The sequence below is a fragment of the Lathamus discolor genome, chromosome 5, assembly GCF_037157495.1.
Source record: "Lathamus discolor isolate bLatDis1 chromosome 5, bLatDis1.hap1, whole genome shotgun sequence".
Taxonomy (NCBI): Eukaryota; Metazoa; Chordata; class Aves; order Psittaciformes; family Psittacidae; genus Lathamus; species Lathamus discolor.
Genome location: NC_088888.1, coordinates 54,358,677 through 54,378,082, shown reverse-complemented (window position 1 = coordinate 54,378,082; position 19,406 = coordinate 54,358,677). Strand labels below are relative to the sequence as shown.

At 43.7% G+C, this 19,406-nt stretch overlaps 2 protein-coding genes across 6 annotated transcripts in view; one reads left to right on the top strand and one right to left on the bottom strand.

Moving 5' to 3' along the window:
• Positions 1-1,723: 1,723 nt before the first annotated feature.
• Positions 1,724-13,766, top strand: RNF146 (ring finger protein 146). 3 transcript variants are annotated; one of them, XM_065680930.1, is made up of 4 exons: positions 1,724-1,852; positions 7,391-7,546; positions 12,018-12,156; positions 12,244-13,766. In XM_065680930.1, exons 3-4 carry the CDS (start codon positions 12,019-12,021, stop codon positions 13,066-13,068), a joined length of 963 nt encoding a protein of 320 aa, XP_065537002.1. In that variant the 5' UTR covers positions 1,724-1,852; positions 7,391-7,546; position 12,018; the 3' UTR covers positions 13,069-13,766. The 3 variants fall into 3 exon arrangements, with proteins under 3 accessions (XP_065537002.1, XP_065537000.1, XP_065537001.1); XM_065680928.1 differs by having other exon boundaries at positions 12,018-13,766; XM_065680929.1 differs by lacking the exon at positions 7,391-7,546 and having other exon boundaries at positions 12,018-13,766.
• Positions 13,767-18,334: 4,568 nt separating this feature from the next.
• The window catches only part of ECHDC1 (ethylmalonyl-CoA decarboxylase 1), a 37,605-nt gene continuing 36,533 nt past the window's right edge, over positions 18,335-19,406 (bottom strand). For all 3 annotated transcript variants that reach the window (XM_065680925.1, XM_065680926.1, XM_065680927.1), the window contains one exon: positions 18,335-19,082. In XM_065680925.1, the coding sequence (XP_065536997.1) occupies positions 18,677-19,082 (406 nt within the window). In that variant the 3' untranslated portion in view covers positions 18,335-18,676. The remainder of the gene's footprint in view (positions 19,083-19,406) is intronic.

Below are 19,406 nucleotides of genomic sequence, written 5' to 3'. Positions count from 1 at the left end.
CAGCCAGAGCCTCACCAGCCAGCCACCTCAGCACAGCTGGGCAGTGCACGGCAACACAAGTCACTGACCTGGTTAAGTTGTATCAGTGACTTTGCCCAGCTGCTAAGCCATTAAAATCTCCAGGCAAATGAGCTGCAGAATGTGCTCGGGGAAAAGCCAGCAACCCTTCATGCCTCCTGCTCTACCTCCTCCCTGTCCTCATCAGTGGGGACAGGTGCAATCTGCCTTCAAGTTAATCTTGCGTAATGGAACTGTGCTAGTTCATTTTCCCACAGTGCTGTCACCAGCCTGGATCACCAATACCTTGACACTTGAACAATGAACCCCGAGGAAGCTTCCCTCTCTACCTTCTGGGCAGAAAGCTCCAGGAAATACACACACTGGGGATTCCACCACTTTCAATGATTTTTCTTACTGGAGGGGTATATGGGGTTTGTGTGGCCAGGTGTTGGTAGCAGGCACGCTATAGGGCGGCTTTTGTGAGAAACTGCTAGAAGTTTCCCATGTGTCTGATGATGCCAGCCAGCTCCAACACAGACCTGCTGGTGGCCAAGACCAAGACCAACCCATCACCTCTGGCATAACACAATTAAGAAAAAAAAAGGGAAAGTAAACCCTGCAGAACTGTAGCTGGACAGAAAAGTGAGAACATGTGAGAGAAACACCTCTGCAGACCCCAGGGTCAGTGTGGAAGGAGGGCACGAGTTGCTCCACACACTAGAGCAGAGGTTCCTCTACAGCCTGTGGTACAGACCATGGCGCAGCGGGCTGTCCTCCTGCAGCCCACAGAGGTCCACAGCAGAGCAGAAATTCACCTGCAGCCCGTGTAGGACCCCACGCCAGAGCAGGGTGATGCCTGAAGGAGGCTGTGACCCTGTGGTAAGCTCACACTGGAGCAGGTTTGCTGCAGGACTTGTGATTCCACAGGGGACCCACACTGGAGGAGGCTGTTCTTGAAGGACTGCACCCATAGAAGGTACCCACACTAGAGCACTGCATGAAGAACTGCAGTCTATGGGAAGGACTCACGTTGGAGAAGTTGGAGGACTGTCTGCTGCAGAGGGACCTCATGCTGGAGCAGGGCAAGAGTGTAAGGAGTCCTCCCACTGGGGAGGACGGAGCAGCAGAGGATATGTGTTATTAACTGACTGCAATCCCCCTTTGCCTTCTACCTGTGCTTCTGAGAAGCTGGAGAATTTGGGGGTGAAGTTGAGCCCTGAAAGAAGGGAGGGGTGGGGAGACGGCGTCTTAAGATTTGGTTTTATTTCTCATTATCCTGCTCTGATTTGGCTGGTAATAAATCAATTTTTCCCCCCAGTCGAGTCTATTCTGCCCGTGTCGGTAACTGGTGAGTGAGCTCTCCCTGTTCTCATCTCAACCCACGAGCCTTTCGCTGTATTTTCTCTCCCCTGTCCAGCTGAGCAGGGCAGTGACAGATCCGGTGTCCAGGCAGGGGCAACCCACCGTACGGAGGCTTCTACCTGGGAAGGGGTCCCTCACCTCCCGGCGCTCCCAGGCACAGCGGGGCCTCACCAAAGGATGCCGGGAGAGCCGCAGCCCCCACGCCGCCGCCCCGGTCCCCGTTAGCCCAGCAACACCGCCCAGGCCCCTCCGACATGACGCCGCACCGGGGACGGCGCAACACGGTGTCACGCCGTGGCGTCACGCACGCACGCACGCACGCACGCGCGCGGTCCTTCCCCCGGCTCCAGCCGCCCCTCCCTCTCCGCGGCGTCACAGTGGCGCGTTCGGCCACCCCGTCCCGCGTGTGACGTCGGCGCGTCCCGCTGTCCCGGCGGCGGGGCCGGAGGCAGGCGGCCGGTGACGGCGGCAGCTGCGGGCTGAGCGGCGGGTGAGTGCCGCGCCGAGCGCGTCCAGAGCCGGGCCGGGCGCGGTGGAGGACGAGGAGGAGGCGGCCGCCGCTAACGGCTGCTCCAACAGCGCCCTTCTTCCGCGGCCGCGCGGGGCCAGCGCTGCCTGCGGGTGAGGGAGCGCGCTGGGGTGGTCACCCAGAACAAAAGGCCGGTGAGCGGCGCGATTGAGGGGCCCGGCGGGCGGCCGTGCCCGGTATTGTTTTGGTGGAGGGACGAGGGGGCAGTGTGGAATCACCACCGCCCCCCGCCCCGCCCGCGGGGTCACGTGACGGGCGCTGCCGGCCGCCGCCGGGAGTCCCGGTGTGCGTCTCCCGCTGCCAGGCCGGGACCGGGCTGGTTCTTCCGGCAGCCCCCCCCCCGTCGCCGGGCCGCGCCGCCTCCGTGCGGCAGTTCTGCCCGGGAGACACGGCATCCCTCGGCCCGGGCCCCGCCGGGCCCGGGCCCGCTTCGCAGGCTCCGTTGTGCTCGGCCGTAAAATAGGTCAGGAGCACCGGCTGTGGCGTCGTGATGCGGGGCAGAAACCCCCACCGAGCGCTACTGTTCCTACACCGTGAGCAGTGCCTTGAGTAGTTCTGTGCTGCGCGATGTGTCACACGCCTTTCAGAATGTCACTGCTGGAGCTGGCTCGCCCCGGTGACTGACTGGGGTGAGGCTGGGATGGAAGGAATCCCTGCAAACAGTCGTAGGAGCACAGTGCAAACAAGGAGCCGGTGTTTCGAGTGGAAGCGCTTTTGTTTCTTTGTGCTCGATGGTCGCGGCTCGAGCGCTCGGATTGCATTCCTTCGGAATGTTAAAATGGGACATGAAAATGGGTCCGGCTTCTGGTGCGATCCGTGCGGCCATCGCTGAAAAATTATTACTGAATCTTCAGTTAATACGAGTTTTTCATGCAGAGGGCGTAATCAGAACGCTGAAATAGTTAAAACCAAATAAAAGTGTGGGTGTTTTCTTTGTATAACTTTTCTGTGCTGTGAAATACTACAGAAATGCTGCAGGTTTTATTAATGGTGGTGTAGTACCACCGGTATACATTGTATAATTACAAGGAGGAGTAGGGAGCAGAGCTTTAAAACGTTTTGCTTGTGTCAGGTTTGTCATACTAAAAATAGAGTCCTGCTACTTTGTTAGGTGTTGCCTCTGGACAGCGGGCTGCCGAAACATAATGCCTAAGGCCCCTCCAAAAATGCAGTGCCCCAAATTACAGTCCATAATAGTGCTGAAGACATGGTGGAATCTGAATATTGATTTGGTTATTTTGAGTAAATTCTTAAATGTTGCATGTTTGCAAGAACTTGATGCGCAGTCTTGTGCGGTTAATACTGGGATTTCTTTCCAAGTGAATCAAAGTAGTGGTTGTTTCAATTGCTACAATGCTGAATCCTTACTGAGTGAAAGGAGACGTTCTGGTCTTGTTTCCTTCAAAATACACTGCATCAATTTAGGTGGAATTGAATTGTCATTTATTTAGAGAGCTGGAGCTGCATTTAAAGGATGTTGAACAGTGGACTACTGGAATTGGTGGGGGAAAAGTCTTTTTGTTTAATGCTTTTTTCCTTGCTTCTGTGCATATTAGTCAAGTCCGCATATATAAAAAGACATTCATGTACTTTCTAAAGCATTGGTAACTTCAGATGAATCAATTTCTGCTTCGTTTTCCACAAAATGTCATTTTGTTTGAGTGATCTAACAGTTTGCTCTGTTAAATAAATTGAAACAGGATATATGTTTAAAATTCAAATTCAGTGCTCCTATTGTAGCATAGAAGAACCTAATTTTGAATAAATATGTAGCAGTTTAATACCAAAATGATTCAGTGTTGTGCACTTACTTGATCTTCCGTGATTCAGTTCCAAATGTACATAAAAGGGTTGTTCTTTTATTAACATGTAATAGCAAAGAATGAGTAGTGACAGGCAACCTGAAGCCTCATCACAATCAGCAGTTCCTGAGGAATTGCTCTCAACTAAGAAACAGATACAGAAAAGTAAGTAAGAGCAGGAAACAGGGAGGTTATTTATCTGTTGTGCTGTCCAGTGCCCAGAGACAGTTTAGAAAATACCTGGTAGACTCAGTAGCATGAGCTGATATTATACTGACAGTAGCAGACCTTCAGACAGGAGAGTTGATTCCTCCTTTTTAAAATAAACCCCAGCCACCTTCTTGCTTCCTACTGTTGGGCTCATGGTGATTTGTAGGGAAGGGCAGAACTGCAGAATTCTGGGCTTCTTTTTCCCATCCGTGCCCTCTCCCCTGTTTTCCCCCCACCCAGTGCGTGATTTATGGATTGGGGAGTTTGGATGAATGGATGGCAAAATTCATTAAAAAGTATTTAATCGCAGAAGAGCATTTACTCTTCTGAAGCAATGCTGTAGCTGCTGAGTTTCCAGCTTGGGAGGGGGTGTGCGAATGAATTTGTGATGGCAGTTTTAGATTACAGAGTTGCAAAGTTTGCAAGATCTGTCATTTGAAGTAGGACTCAAATAGTAGTCTCTGGTTTGGTGTACCAATGGTTTGTGCTTGTTTGTTTTTTTTTAAAAACGAAGCTTTTACCTACAGAGAAGTTCTCTTAAGACTGTAGGTAACACTTCAGCAACATTTTGGAGCTGGCTTCTTAAATATGTAGGTTTCTGGAATGTTTTGTTGTTGCTGTTGTTGTTTCCAAAGAAGTAACTGGAAAAAATGGTGTTGAGTCTGATAGTTTCCTGGGAATCCAGTGGGCACAGTTGACTGAACTGGCAAGCAACTGTTTCATTCCACCTTGGCCTAGTAAAAGCTTGACATTTTTCTTAAGGAGAACCTGAAACCATTCTGGGAGATAGGTCTGGTAGGAAGTCCACCACTTCAATGGGTTAATTAAGCACTTCAGAAATCTTAAAAGCTGTGTGGAAAAAGCAGACGTGACTTCTCCCAGCAAGCATCCTGAGAGAGGCTTTCATGGGGCAAAGAGAGCAGTTAAATGCTGGCTGAGCCTCAGTTTGGGAGGGGATGTTGCCCAATTTGAATTCATGCTCTTGGTCAGTGGGATTATTCTTCATCTGTTGCATCTTGAATGTAAGTTTCAAAATGGATGTGTGGTAGGATGCACAGATTTAGTGAGTATGCACAAGGAAGGGATCCTTACAGGTTGCCGCAGGTAGCGTAACTCCTCATACTACATAGAGAATTAATGGCTAAGTATAGAACATAGCTCTTAACCACTTAACTTTAAAGGAGGGAAAAAGTCCGGGAAGGAGTGTGTGTTTATAACCGTGTCTTTTAGCCCATTTAGTAAAATTGTTGAGACTGGCATGTTAAATAAATAACAATGTAATGAAATGTAGAGATTACCTACATTCGTGACATTTCATGAAGTCAGCTTGTGAACTAGCTCTTGAAAAGAGCTATGCAGCAATTAGAAAGTTGCCTTACCATACTACTGTAATTATGTCCTAATTGGATTCTTCTAGGTATAATTACATACCTTGAATATGTGCATGCATTTTTATTTCCTAAGAAATCTGCCAGAACAGAACCAGCCTTTTTCTCCCATCCCCACATAACATTTGTTTTTATGACATGCTACATCTGATGGTGGATTATAAGAGGTGGTGGATTGTAAAAGGTAGTGGATCGAAGAGGTAGTGGATTAGAAGAGGTAGTAGATAAAAGGTTTCAAGTGATCCCCACAGAAGTAACAGAAAGCCAGCTCCCAAGATGAAGGACTGAGCACCACACCCTTAGCATCAAGCTTGTTGCAACTGCCTCTTTGATCATAGCAAACATAGTATCTTGTCTGAGTGGATTAATAGAGCCAAAATTTTAATGCGATTGCAGCTCTTGGTTTCAGATTGATGTGTGAAGAAAGGGGAAGCTGCTAGAAGGATGAGGGGAGAAAAGGTGTGGATAGGGTTGTTAATTTTTGCATTTCTCCTTAGGAGCTTTTGCTATAAATAGCTGCACGGAATGTTACTTGCAGCTCAGCTCTAAAGAAAATAACATTTGAGTAATGTGTCTTATATGGAATTCATCTGAACATTTCCCTCTGATGTTATTAATGATAAATTTTCGATCATTTGATGAAGCACAGAATACTGTAGTATTAAATGGTCCCTGTTCTTTCAGGCCCTTATCATTCTTTGACTTTGCTTGACTTTTACATGTGTGATCTGCATTGTATTCATACTGAAATAATTCTTTCCTGGGGCAAATGGAAATCTTAAGATGTGATGTTCTCAGGTGTGCTTTACGCCATTCCTATATATAACACTTTACAGCAAATGGAAATTATAGTTCAGAATGCTTATGAATCATCTTGAAAGCTACAGTCCAGAAGGAAGATACAACTTTTTGGCTCAACAGTCTTTTTACAGAAGATTCCCAAACACTTTTCATAACTAAGTGTGGCTTTTGCATGTCAAGACCTTCTTGTTTAGGGTGTGAGAATGCAGCAGTGAAATTTTGATGGTCCTCCTTCCGTCCCTGAATTTGCAGATTCCTGCATCCCTAGTGTGGAGTTACTTACTTACTGGTTTCCAGTGGTTATTACTTGTCTGTGAAATGACCTAGCTCAGATTCTGGTTGGCGACATGCACAAAATGTCTCGTGTCTGACATTACCTGCTAGGCTGAAGAGGGGTGTATTACCTCAGGGGTGTGGAGGCTGAGTTGCATCCTTGTCCGTTGTGGTTTTTTAGAGATCATCACATGTATTCATTCCATGAATGAACCTTGGAGCCCTTCAGCCAGCACTTTATAAAGAAATAAAGGAAGATCCCAATTAATCTTCTTTTGTTTACCTTGTTAATCATCAAATCTAGGTCATAGAGCTTGTGTATAAGCTAGTATGACAACATACACATGTAGATTTGTAAAGAAAAGCATGCTGAACAGTTCTGAGGTTCATTCATTAAATGAATGCATGTGATCTCTGAAAAAGAGGACAGGGACGCAGGGTTTTGAGCTACAACCTGCTTGAAATATGGAGAGGACCTAGGGGAAATCAGCTGTTTGAGTGCACTATTTTCTCCTCAAGCATCTGAAACTAGACCCTGTTAAGAGGCAAGATACAAACTTAGATAGTCCTTAGAACAGTATGATATGGATCATTTTATAAAAAGCTTTAGAAAGCCATTGTGTTTAAAACAGCTGAGTGTAACGAGTCACTTTAATTAGAGGTTGAATTTACATAAACAATATGTTCCTAACTTTGGTCTTGTTTTTCATTTTCTGTCCATGGTCACTTAATGGAAATGAGCTGTTAACTTATTATAGTTAAATATAGCTGCCTTTTGTAATACTTTGGAAAAAGATAATTTGCTCAAGTCAGACATCAAATTAATTGACATCAAACCTGTGGGTCAAAACTGATTATTGCAAAAAATAAAACAGAAGTCTGACGGTATATTTATTGAAAATAGCCTGCCTCAGGTAAATGAAAGCACAGTAGTTTCTCCCCTGTAACAGGACCGTGGCGTTGTATTCTGCTTGTTCATACCTCTGTACAACACTGTAATGGTGATATTATTTACTTTCCATTAGTTTGCAGAGAAGCTGAAACACTGTAGCGGACCGCTGGGCTGGACAAGTAAGGAATGAGCCAGGTTGGGAAAGAGGACCTGCCATCCTAGCTGGAGACATCTGAAGAGAGGACGTTTTAGTCTTGTAGCATGCTTCACTAAAAATTATTCAGAAAACGTAAGCTGTTGTCTTGCTAATGTACTTACACATGTCAGCTCCTTGGCAGACTGCTTAATTGCAGCTAGAATTTGACTTGAGTTTGAAAAATTACTCAGTTCTGGGATGGTTTTGTGGGAATTTACTTTTTCTTCCAGTAGAGTCCTCAAAGGCATGGGGTCTTTTTGTATAATTTTATACATCACCTCTTCCATGCTTTCTGTGTTGATGAAGGCGCTCTAGGCTGTGCACCCTAAGCTACAAATTAAATACTAAATGTTTAGTATTAATATTAAATAATATATCTAATATTAAATAATAATGCTAATAATTAAAAAACACCCACAAAAGGATAATAGAGAGGTGGGATCTGGTAAGATTGTGGCCTAGCTCATTCTCAGTTGGCTGTGTGTATGTTAAAATGCAGTGTTCAGATGCTTATTATTCCCTTACTTATACATAAATTGAGGATTTAAATACTTCACATAAAATTATTTTTAGAACTTGTCCTTGAGTTTGATTAATTTTTATCCTTGATATTCAATAATGTAATTTTCGCTCTTGCCAGAAGTGGCTTAAGGGACCCCAGCCCTCCAAAAAACAGACCTTAACTGTTTGATAACAGCTCTGATGTGAAGCCTTTTTGCTTAAACCTTGTTACAGATTACTGTAAATTTCAGGAAAAATATTCTGTGATCAATTGCAATGAAAGTGCTTCCACAGCCGTAACATAGTAGAGTTGTGGTCCTAGATGGTTTTCCTTCTTTCTGAAGGACTACTTCTTCACAGGTACATCCTCAAAACAGCTTGTAAACATACTCTGTGACCTACATTTTATACTTAAAAAGGTAAACAAAAAATGATTAATTAGGATCTTCCTTTAAAAACAAGAAGTGAGATAGCATCAGTTTAGTTGATATGAATCCTCAAATACATAATTGTCCTGCATTCTGGGCACATTCAGCTGCAGTTGTGTTATCTTTTAGGAGTTTTAGTTGCTTGCTAGCACTTGTTCAGAGATAAGGGTTTAGTCCTCCAGCTGTATTCATTTTACACTTAACATTTTCCTCAGAGTCATTAAAAATCACATAGGAATTTCAGGATAAGGTATTTACTCCTTTCCTTTCATACCCTGCATTATTGTCTTGCTCTAGAAAGAAATCTAATAAGAACACCGAAATTAGTGGGTGACCTGTTGAGCACAGTTCAAATGTTAGCATTTTTGTGCTTTCAAAAACAGGTGAGAACTTTCACTCTCCTTTTAGTTTACTAATAAGTTAATGATACCAGAATTTGGTTTGTCAAAATGTGTTGCATTTATAATCCAAGCAGTGCCTTTTAATCCCCTCCAAAATCTTAATTATGGTATGTGACTTGTATAGAAGTTACGTATCTACAGGTTGTTTTAATCTTCTGAATCTGAAAAGGATAACCTTATGAAGTGTATTCAGGGAAAAGCAGCCTTTTGTAAAACTGTGGCATGGCAGTAAAAATCTGCTGCTGTGCCTTTTTGCACAGTAGTATCATCTCATTATGAGAGCACTTGAAAATTCAGATCCTTTACCTCCACCATGGTTAGCACAAATTGATCAATACATGGATTTCTCTTTCAGCTCTTTTGTGAGATACGGTTAGGTTGTATTTGTGGGCATATTCCGAAGTCTCAACAGCTTTTCTTCCCCCTTTTTCTAAAAAGTTTCTCATTATAAAATCCTAGTTTTAGTGAAAAATTCTGTTGCAAAATATAACCTTAAAAGTGTGAGGCTCCCAGAAAGCAACTTATTCACCACCTTGTTAGCATGGATGTCACAGTTGTGTACTGTACAGTAAAAAGACAGTTACTGGGTGGTAGGTAGTGCAGTGTCTGTATCTGGCATGCTGATTTAAGATCTAGTATCCAGATTTGTCTTTAATCTCAGAGAAAGAAATTGAGATATGAAACTGAAACAGAGGTAGATACAATTATGTGCTACTTCAGGAAAAAATATTTAAGCTGTAGAGCTTTTAGAATAACGATTTGATAAAAAATGGATTAAAGAGGCATTGGTCTTACGAGAGGAAATTATAGTGGTAGAAGGGAACAGGCAGCATACAGAAATATATTTTTTAAGTAAATAGCACTTAATACATTATTGCAAAGATAAATACAGAAACTGACTGAAGCTTTTTTTTTATTTTTATGTATTCATGAGATGTTTAAAGCAGCAGACGCTTTTGCAGGAAATGAGGCATTTTCTGTTGAGGTAACACTTTCTGCTAGAAATGTGTGTAACGTTAGAACAGGCCATCCAGGGAGATTTTGGTATCTCCATCCTTGCAGGCTTCAAAAAAGTCAGCTAGACAAAGCTGTGGCTTGTCTTGTTTAGTTTGGTGGTAGTGCCATGTGGAGCTGGAGACCGGTCTGCATGACCTCAAAAGGTCTCTTTTGGCACTCATGCCTGTGATAATTTTGCATTAACTATTCCTAGCTGCTTGTACAACAAAGACAAGTTTTGTTGAAAGGCTGATTTGCTGAATATCAGCCTCAAAGTTCCTGGGGGATTTAAGTGAGAAAAGCAGCTTTTTGGACTCCATCTCCCAAAGCCCGTTCTTCTCCCTCATTTCATATCTAGTGTTTGGTTTGCTAATAAATAATAAAATAAGAACATAAAAGGCAAATTACCATGAAACAGACTGTGAAAGATTGCCATGGCAAAAATGTAGTTGAGAAGGCATTTGCATATTTAGACTAGAATTTTTCAACTACTGAAATCCTACACAATGCCAAAGTGACAGAGTTTTGCATTCCCTTCTGTCTTACAGTTGGTTACAAAATCATCTCTAATACAGAAATATGATATGGGCAGAGAAGGTAGGGGCAGCAACTTCACACACCAATCAAATCATGGTTGCATATCTTCTCTGATACACTGCTCCTTCTGCTGGGCTACAGTTCCTTCAGAGATACACTCATAGAATCATAGAATAGTTAGGGTTGGAAAGGACCTTAAGATCATCTAGTTCCAACCCCCCTGCCATGGGCAGGGACACCTCACAGTAAACCGTGTCACCCAAGGCTCTGTCCAACCTGGCCTTGGACACCACCAGGGATGGAGCATTCACAAGTTCCCTGGGCAACCCATTCCAGTGCCTCACCACCCTTACAGTAAAGAACTTCTTCCTTACATCCTGTCTAAACTTCCCCTGTTTAAGTTCTAACCCGTTACCACTTGTCCTATTACCACAGTCCCTGATGAAGACTCCCTCCCCAGCGTCCTTTTAGGCTCCCTTCAGATACTGGAAGGCTGCTATGAGGTGTCCATGCAGCCTTCTCTTCTCCAGGCTGAACAGCCCCAACTTCCTCAGCCTGTCTTCATACGGGCGGTGCTCCAGTCCCCTGATCATCCTCGTGGCCCTCCTCTGGACTTGTTCCAACAGTTCCATGTCCTTTTTATGTTGAGGACACCAGAACTGCACACAATACTCCAGGTGAGGTCTCACGAGAGCAGAGTAGAGGGGCAGGATCACCTCCTTCGACCTGCTGGTCACGCTCCTTTTGATGCAGCCCAGGATACGGTTGGCTTTCTGGGCTGCAGAAACACACTGAAGCTGGCTCATGTTCATTTTCTCATTGAGCAACACCCCCAAGTCCTTCTCCGCAAGGCCACTCTGAATCTCTTCTCTGCCCAACCTGTACCTGTGCCTGTGATTGCTCTGACCCAGGTGTAGGACCTTGCACTTGTCATGGTTAAAATTCATAAGGCTGGCATCAGCCCATCTCACAAGCGTGTCAGCTATATCAGGGAGTTCACTTGGCATGTAGGAAAAAGGAATCCAGGGTATTTTTGGGGAGAGAAACCAAACAAAAAAAAAAAAAAAATCAAAACCCCAACTAATTTTTCAGATCTGGTTCTTTCTGCATCCCTGTGGTTGTTCTGAGCTCAGTTTGAGGGATGGTATACTGTGGTGCATAGGGACTAAGAAAGTGGGGGAATACTTCAGCTGCATGCTGCTGCCAGGTATATTTGCTAGTGTGGAAACCTAGTATGAGGTACTGTTCAGGCAGTCCCTTAATCAAACAGATGTTCACCAGTACTGTGAAGAGAGATTGTTTTAAGTTCAGTGTTTGCAGGTAGATCACCTCTTGAGGGAAGAACCGAGCTCCTTTAAATTTCCTGAGGAGGCTCCAAAGTAACTGTCTGCTGAAGGTTCATTAATCATAGTTAAGAGAAAGAACAGAGGAAATTCCAAAATTCATTTTCTAATTTGACATGATAACAGGCTGAAAATTAAACAGGTAGATTGGTGATTAGCAAAATAAATTTTCCCAGTACTCTAGTCTGTCAGCTCAGGAAGCAGAATATTAACCTGTCAGTTTCTTTTAGTTGAGCTTCAGAAATGAAAACTTAAGGTGAGCATCTCATTCTCTGTATGTTGAGGTCAAAGGTGATGTAAAGTACCACTTTAGGTTGACACAGTAAACTGATTGAAATCTATCTTTGATCCTTTGCAGGATGGCTGGCTGTGGCGAAATAGATCATTCAATCAACATGCTTCCCACAAATAGGAAGACGAATGAGTCGTGTGCTAATGCAGCACCTTCCCTGACAGTCCCTGAATGTGCTATCTGCCTGCAAACGTGTGTGCATCCAGTAAGTCTGCCTTGTAAACATGTTTTCTGCTATCTGTGTGTGAAGGGAGCTTCTTGGCTTGGGAAACGATGTGCACTTTGCCGGCAGGAGATCCCAGAGGATTTTCTTGACAAGCCAACCCTGTTGTCACCAGAAGAACTCAAAGCAGCAAGCAGAGGCAATGGAGAATATGCTTGGTACTATGAAGGTAGAAATGGTTGGTGGCAATATGATGAACGTACCAGCAGAGAGCTGGAAGATGCCTTTTCCAAGGGTAAAAAGAGCACTGAAATGCTAATTGCCGGGTTTTTATATGTAGCAGACCTTGAAAATATGGTTCAGTATAGGAGAAATGAGCACGGACGCCGCAGAAAAATAAAACGGGACATAATAGATATACCAAAGAAGGGAGTGGCCGGGCTGAGGTTGGACTGTGACGCTAACACTGTCAACCTGGCAAGAGAGAGCTCCGCTGATGGTGCAGACAGCACACCGACTCTGGGGGCTGCGGCTGGGCAGCCTCTAGCGTCCGTTTCTGCTAGGCCCTTGCCATCACTAGATGGTCAACTGATGAGTCCTTCAACGCCATCACCTGATGCGAGCAATTCCCTAGAGAACTCTTTTGCCCACTTGCAAATAAGTGAAGACAGTATGGCTGAAAGGAGTCACAGGGGAGAGGGAGAAGAAGACCATGAATCATCATCTTCTGGTAGGGTGCCAGCCCCTGACACCTCTGTTGAGGAGACCGAGTCGGATGCTAGCAGCGATAGTGAGGATGTGTCTGCGCACCTTCAGCAGCGCCTGTCCTCTGTCCAGCAGAGACACTTGAATGCAAGTGCAAGCCAGTTGGGAGCGGATAGACCAGTGGCAGGGGGCGGGACAAGTGTAAGATCTAGAAGGCCGGATGGACAGTGCACAGTCACTGAAGTTTAGAGCCATGCGATTAAAAACTCAGTCCTGTATCTGTAAATTTTCTGTCCACGTTGGCATTGCACTCAAACCTAGCAGTGTGTTTGGTGGGGAGGTGGGGTGAAGGGGAGAAACAGATTTGGCCTGTTTAACTTAAGTCTCTTAACACGTCTCAGCTGGAAGACTATTAACTGTAGGAAACTGGGTTGTCCTGTTCAATGGTTTGAAAGCTGCTTAGCAATGCCCAGTTTTCTTGAAAATGTCTTGTGTTTATTTTGTAGCATTTTCCCCTTGGAGATACTCGATCCCTTTTTGGCCAATGTATATCTACTGTACAACCTGAATTGTCTTCATTATCTGACTGTTGCATTAAGTGTCTTTACTACTTTCTGCATAGATTGATGTATGAAAAGAACATTAAAGCAATGTGGGAGCAGGCAAGATGTTGGGTGTGAGCAGGAGGCTTAATTTAATGTGAGAAAATAGATGTGAGCTTGGAGTTAAAAATGTGTTTTTACTAGACAAGATCAATCATTTACCTTTCTTCAATGGAAATGTAAAAATGCTGTTTTGTTGCAAATTCTTACCTGTACACTCTTCATGGCATTTTCATTGGCTTTGCCATGTAGTCCTTGTAGGTTTGTTTTTGAGGTCTTTCTTGATCTGTCTTGTTTTTGTTATGGAATTTATAATTTAATAAAACTACATTTTATCAGTAACAATCTCAGATACGTCTCCAGTTTAATTGAGCTTCACTGGAAGAACTTTAAAGGAAATTATCATAAACCAGCTTCCAGTGTTTGCCACAAGGGAGGACTTGCTCTGAGTGTTATCTTCACGTTCTTGCATCCCAGACTGGGTGCCTGTCAAACACACCACTGTATGTCTTTCTGCTGAAAAATCATGAGGCTTAACATTCATCTCTCATCTGAAAAGCTGATCAGCTCGCTTCAGTCCTGCACAGCCTTACTTCAGGAACAGAAGCATTGAAGTAAAAGATCATAAGTTATCAGACTTGACCCTATAACAAAGAACACGGATGTTAAGGACTATATTGCTGTTCATCTGTTCTTCATAGCAAAACTAGGGCAGTGCAGGAAAGGTAGTTTTGTACTTGTATTAGCAATCTAGGAGATGCATTTCCACAAACTGTTTTCTGTGTATTGGAGAAGATTGAAAAGCACAGCTTGTCTTTTCTGTTGATAGCAGTTGGTTTACATTTTTTTTTCAAAGTGAGAAACGGCATTAGCTGATTCTGGACTCAGTCTTTAAAGTAAAGCTAATTAATCTGCAATTCTGAGTACATATATCCCTGCACAGAGAGGGGCAGTAGCTGATACGTAGGTACTACATGTCTTCAGACAGAAGTTTCTGTTGGCAAATAATCACTTGAAGAGAATTAAAAGTGCTGTTTTTTAGAAATGGTAGAATTAAACTTCTGAAATGCACTCCTTACTGTAATGATGGCTGCTGTGTCTGCCCTTGGGCAAAGCTGTGCCAGCCCTCCAGTTTGTGTCCTTTGCCTGCAGGTAAGATCAGTGGGTCAAACAGCAAAGGAGAGTGCAGAGGAGATTAGGGTGGAACTAAGGAAGATTTCCTTCTTTCTTGTCAAGGAGTGGATGCTCTTGATCACAGATTTTTACTGTCATCTTACACTTCTGTAAGGAAATATGACAGTAAAATGGACTTCAGAAGGAAACAGGATATAATCTTTTTTCTTCTATTTATTGGTTGCCAGCTGTCATTTCTTTGTTTTGAGTTAGCGCACATTAGTGGCTCTAATCAAAGTTTTTGTGCTGCAAAACCCTTCAATAATGCCACCTCTGTTATATGCACACATTTTACTTAATCTGAGGGTATCTGCTGTTGAAGAAAGCAAGAAACAAAATACAAGAACTTGACTTGCTATATACTTAATTTCAAGATTCTCAGCCCAAACAGCCTACAAATAATTTTATCAGTGATTGTTCTTGAGGATTCTTGACCAGGGTAGGGAGGCAGACCTCTATTTGGCTGAACACCTGTAATGCTGCTTTTGGCTCCTGCTGGCTGCGAGGTGCTAAAATTAGTTAAAGTAGGGCTGGTGAGAGCTTAATAGCCAGTTACTGGAGGGCAAGTGCACTCCCCAGATCAAGCCAGGAAAAAGTAATAACCGGTAATTCCTATCTTATGTTTAAACCATTCCCTTTAGCAGGACACATGTTCTCTGTCAATATTAGCTAAGCCACAGCCACACTGCATTACATGGTGGTCTGTAACAGCATGCATTATGTGGATTTCGAAATGTATAGCATAGCTAGAGAAATGCACAGTAGAGCAGAATAAAATGGAGAAGGGAAATTAAGATCTATGACATCTCCTAATTTCCAGAAGAGATAATACAAGAATCCTGTGTCACAGTAAAAAAAAATGACATAGTGAACTGAGCATTCAGCAGGAACACCTAGCTTACCTAGATTGCCCAGTTGGCAAGTATATTTCTTTCAGCAGCAAATATGATAAAATATCTATATTGCTAAAAGTGATCTCCTTTACAAAGAGTATCCAACCTTTAAGGACACAATGCTGAATCCACATCACCATTAAACACTCGGGCTGTCGCAGTACGCAGAGGCAAGTGAACACGACAGGCATTTCACAATGTAGTGGGAAACCTAGTTTGCTGAGGAGGGAGCTGGCAGACTAGCCCTTAGGAAATACAAAAGCTAGCACACCATTTAGTTAGAGACTGAGAGTATCAGTTTTGATGTTTCTAATTTATTTTGTGCATTTACTGCTTGTTTGGTTTAGGCCATTTCGGTAGGGCAGCAAAGAGATGAAGCTTGGAGTCTTAACAATTGTGAAGACAATAAATGCTTATCACCTGCTGGTTACAGTATTTGTCGCTTTAAGATGATAAAAAAGTGTTCAATGAAATAAAGCATTTTGGATTGAAATTGGTAAAATGGGATTCTATTTCATCTCAGTCTGTAGCTCTCAAGTTAGCACTCATGGTAATTTAGGTGGGTTTTTGTATGAAGGGGTGTCCTTGCTTTTGAAATAGAAAAGAAACCAGAGAATACAGGATTAGGCTGCTGTCAAAATCCTTGATCAAAACAAACACTTATCATTATCTTCAGACTCTCCTGCAGCTAAGTTTGGTGTATTTGTGATCCCAACAAAATGAGTTTCTGTAGCCTTTTCTGAAACTTTTCTGAAAGTGTCTTGCCCAGTACTTGTTAATTATTTGTCCTGTTCTCAGAAGCAAATGTTGGCCTTTGATACAAATTGGAGAGGATGGCTGGGGAAATGGCTTTACTGAAATGAGAAGTAAGCTCATTGTCTACAACGGAAAGAGGTCCCCAATAGATGTTACATACTGAGTTTCACTTACTGGCACACAGGTTTAATTCACAACATGCAAATAAAACAGATTCTTCTTTTCTGCTACAGTTTCCCTTTCAAATGTGTATCACCCAATGCACAGAATACACTAATGAGCCTTACAGCCTGCCACCTGAAGAATAATTAAAAATTCAAGGGTCTTGCTCAGGTCCTAAGCAATTTTTACATCCATTTAATAAACATAATCACAGTATTAGTAAAGGCAAATTTGTTACTACCAAGGACATAAGCAGTTGCCCTTTAAAGCACAATTTTTTTGACCCATGGCAATGGGCTGTTGCTTCAAGAAGTCAGATGAGCACAAACTGGAACATGCTCTGAAGGTTCAGTGATGCTGGCAGTCTGGAATCCCTCATGAGTCTTGAGGAACTTCATGAAAACCAGAAAAGTTCATTACTAAACAGCCAGGTACTGCCTGACTACATTAAAACATCCGTACTTCAGAAGTAATGAGTTTGAAGTCCTTTAGAGTACACAGGAAAGAATCTAGCTGCACAGGGGACTAACAACTGAGCTGCTGGATAAAAAGGGGCTTGTGGGGGGAAGAGGCACAAACCATACCACTACTCTCTCCCCACGTTCCCATTTGTGTCACTTTAACTTGGAAGTGAAAACTGAACTTTATTTCTGGAGAAGAGAGGTTTGAAGTCTTCCTCCAGCAAGAGCTTCAGGTGTGAAGGCAAACAGACAGGATCAACAGTGTAGAGTAAGTGCTTTACCCTCCCTGAGATGCCAACTCAAAATACATCCCTTCCCAGGCATTTCTTTTGGTTGCTTCAGGCTATACACACTCCCCACTGTGAAAGCCATATAGTGAAACATACCCAGCGGAGCAGAGCATCTGCTCAAAAGCTGCAGAATCTTAACAGGCAATCCAGGCCTAATTCCCATCATTGATCTGCCCCAAGATCCTCAAACATATGTACAGTTACCTCGCTGTCTGCAACTGCAGAATCCTGCCACACTATAGAAGTCATACTCTGCTCTCATGAGACCTCACCTGCAATACTGCATTCAGCTCTGGGTCCCCCAGCAAGAGAAGGATGTAGACCTGCTCAAGTGAGTCCAGAGGAGGGCTGTGAAGATGATCAGAGGACTGGAGTTCCTCTCCTATAAAGACAGGCTGAGTTGGGCTTGTTCAGGCTGGAGAAGAGACAGCTCCAGGGAGACCTTAGAGCAGCCTTCCAGTACCTAAAGGGGGCCTACAAGATATCCAGAGAGGGACTTTCCTGTTTCATTTTGAGATTCATCTACCAAAGTAGGGACTCGGTGTCAGTTTCTGATTTCTAAAATCACTGAGTTATCTAGTTACTTGCACAGTTACCAGTGTGAATTGGAGGTGGAGTGCCAAATCTGGTCAGCCCAAATATGCTCTACGAGTAAAAATACCCTGAAGAAAAAGGTAGACAGATCTATACATCTTTCCAGAATGCTAGAGTACTCAGACCACCCAAGTCAGTCAAGGATATCCCATTTGGATGCATGGTACATCATGGGCTTCCAAGAATCCAGCTAGATTCTCTGTAAAGAATGAGGTCAGCAGCTTTGTACATGCTCAGCGGCACAGGTGGAAGCTATGGGAATGTGCAGATGCAGACGTAGGTAGCTGGCTCCTCAAACAGTGAGACGGCACCTAAATGCATTTAAAGACCTGAATCACCATCAGTGAACGAGGGCTATAAACTTCTCAGTAACTTAGAGCTTCTCCTGTAAAAATAATTAAAATGTAAGTATCCTTGGATACTTTCTCATCAATTACAAAAAAACCTGACTGACAATGAAAAAACAAAACTATCCTCTCACCAGTTACCATCGCTTCCAAGCTGCTTAAAGACACTAGTCTCATATGGGGAAACTCATATTCTGCAGCTTTAGATGCACCTGTTCTGCAAATAAATACACCTCGTATCTTTCAAGCAATTTATTTCCATACCAGTTAGAAAAACAAAATTAACTCTGACAAAAATAATCTTCAGCCTCATTCCAGAAGAATTATAGCTTTATCCTCAGCACTGTATTTACCTTTACATACTAATTTCACTATCTCCATTCAGTGAATGATTAGGACAGCAAAGAATCTGCAGGGGATTTCTATGTGGTTGCGCACCAAATATGTCTGCCTGATATGAACGATTGGAATGTTAATGTCAGTTTAAATGATGAAGCCCTTAAATGATTCAGTTAAATGCCTGCTTTAGCGAAAGCTTTGTTTGCAAAAAGGTCAGGAACATTTCTTATGCACTCGCGGTCATTTATGTTTTAGACCTCTAGCCAGTGCCTGCAAATTGTCAGGCCCACCCCACAGAGTTCCAAAAATGTCCTTCTCCCTCCATAGGGCTGCTTCCAGCGGTAGCTCTCTTCCCGCTGTCACCACCTCTTTTGCAGCCCGAATCACACTGGCTGGACCCTTTATGTACTGACTTAGCCAGGCTTGGGCTGCTTCTAACGCTCCAGCTTCATCCGAGAATGAGAGTGTCTCCTCCGAGAGCCCAAGGTGCAAAGCCCTCTCGGGGTCCACCCTGTTAGCCCCACTGAGGAGCTGGAGGGCAGCCCTGCTGCCGACGATCCGCACCAGCCGGGCACCTCCTCCCCAGCCCGGCACCAGACCCATGATCTTATGGACAAATCGAATTTCACTGCCAGGTGTCATCAATCTGTCAATGAAGAACAAACACACAGAGTCAATCTATGCATTGACTGCCATTTTCAGCTCAACGGCGCTCAATTTTCTGTTTTTTCCTCCCCTCTGCCCCCAAAGGCTGATGGTACAACTTGACAGCCTGCTGACTACAGCCAGAGCTGGAGTATCTTCGTTTTTACCACATCCTGTGCCTCAGCTGCAGCTTTTGGCCCTCCTCAAAATGAGATACAAACTGCCACAAGTAAAGATGCTCAGTGCCCACACTGACACCTGCAGTTGGTTCTAAGTTGCGTTTGAAAATAGAATTGCAGTCAGAGGGCACGTTATACTTACAGTG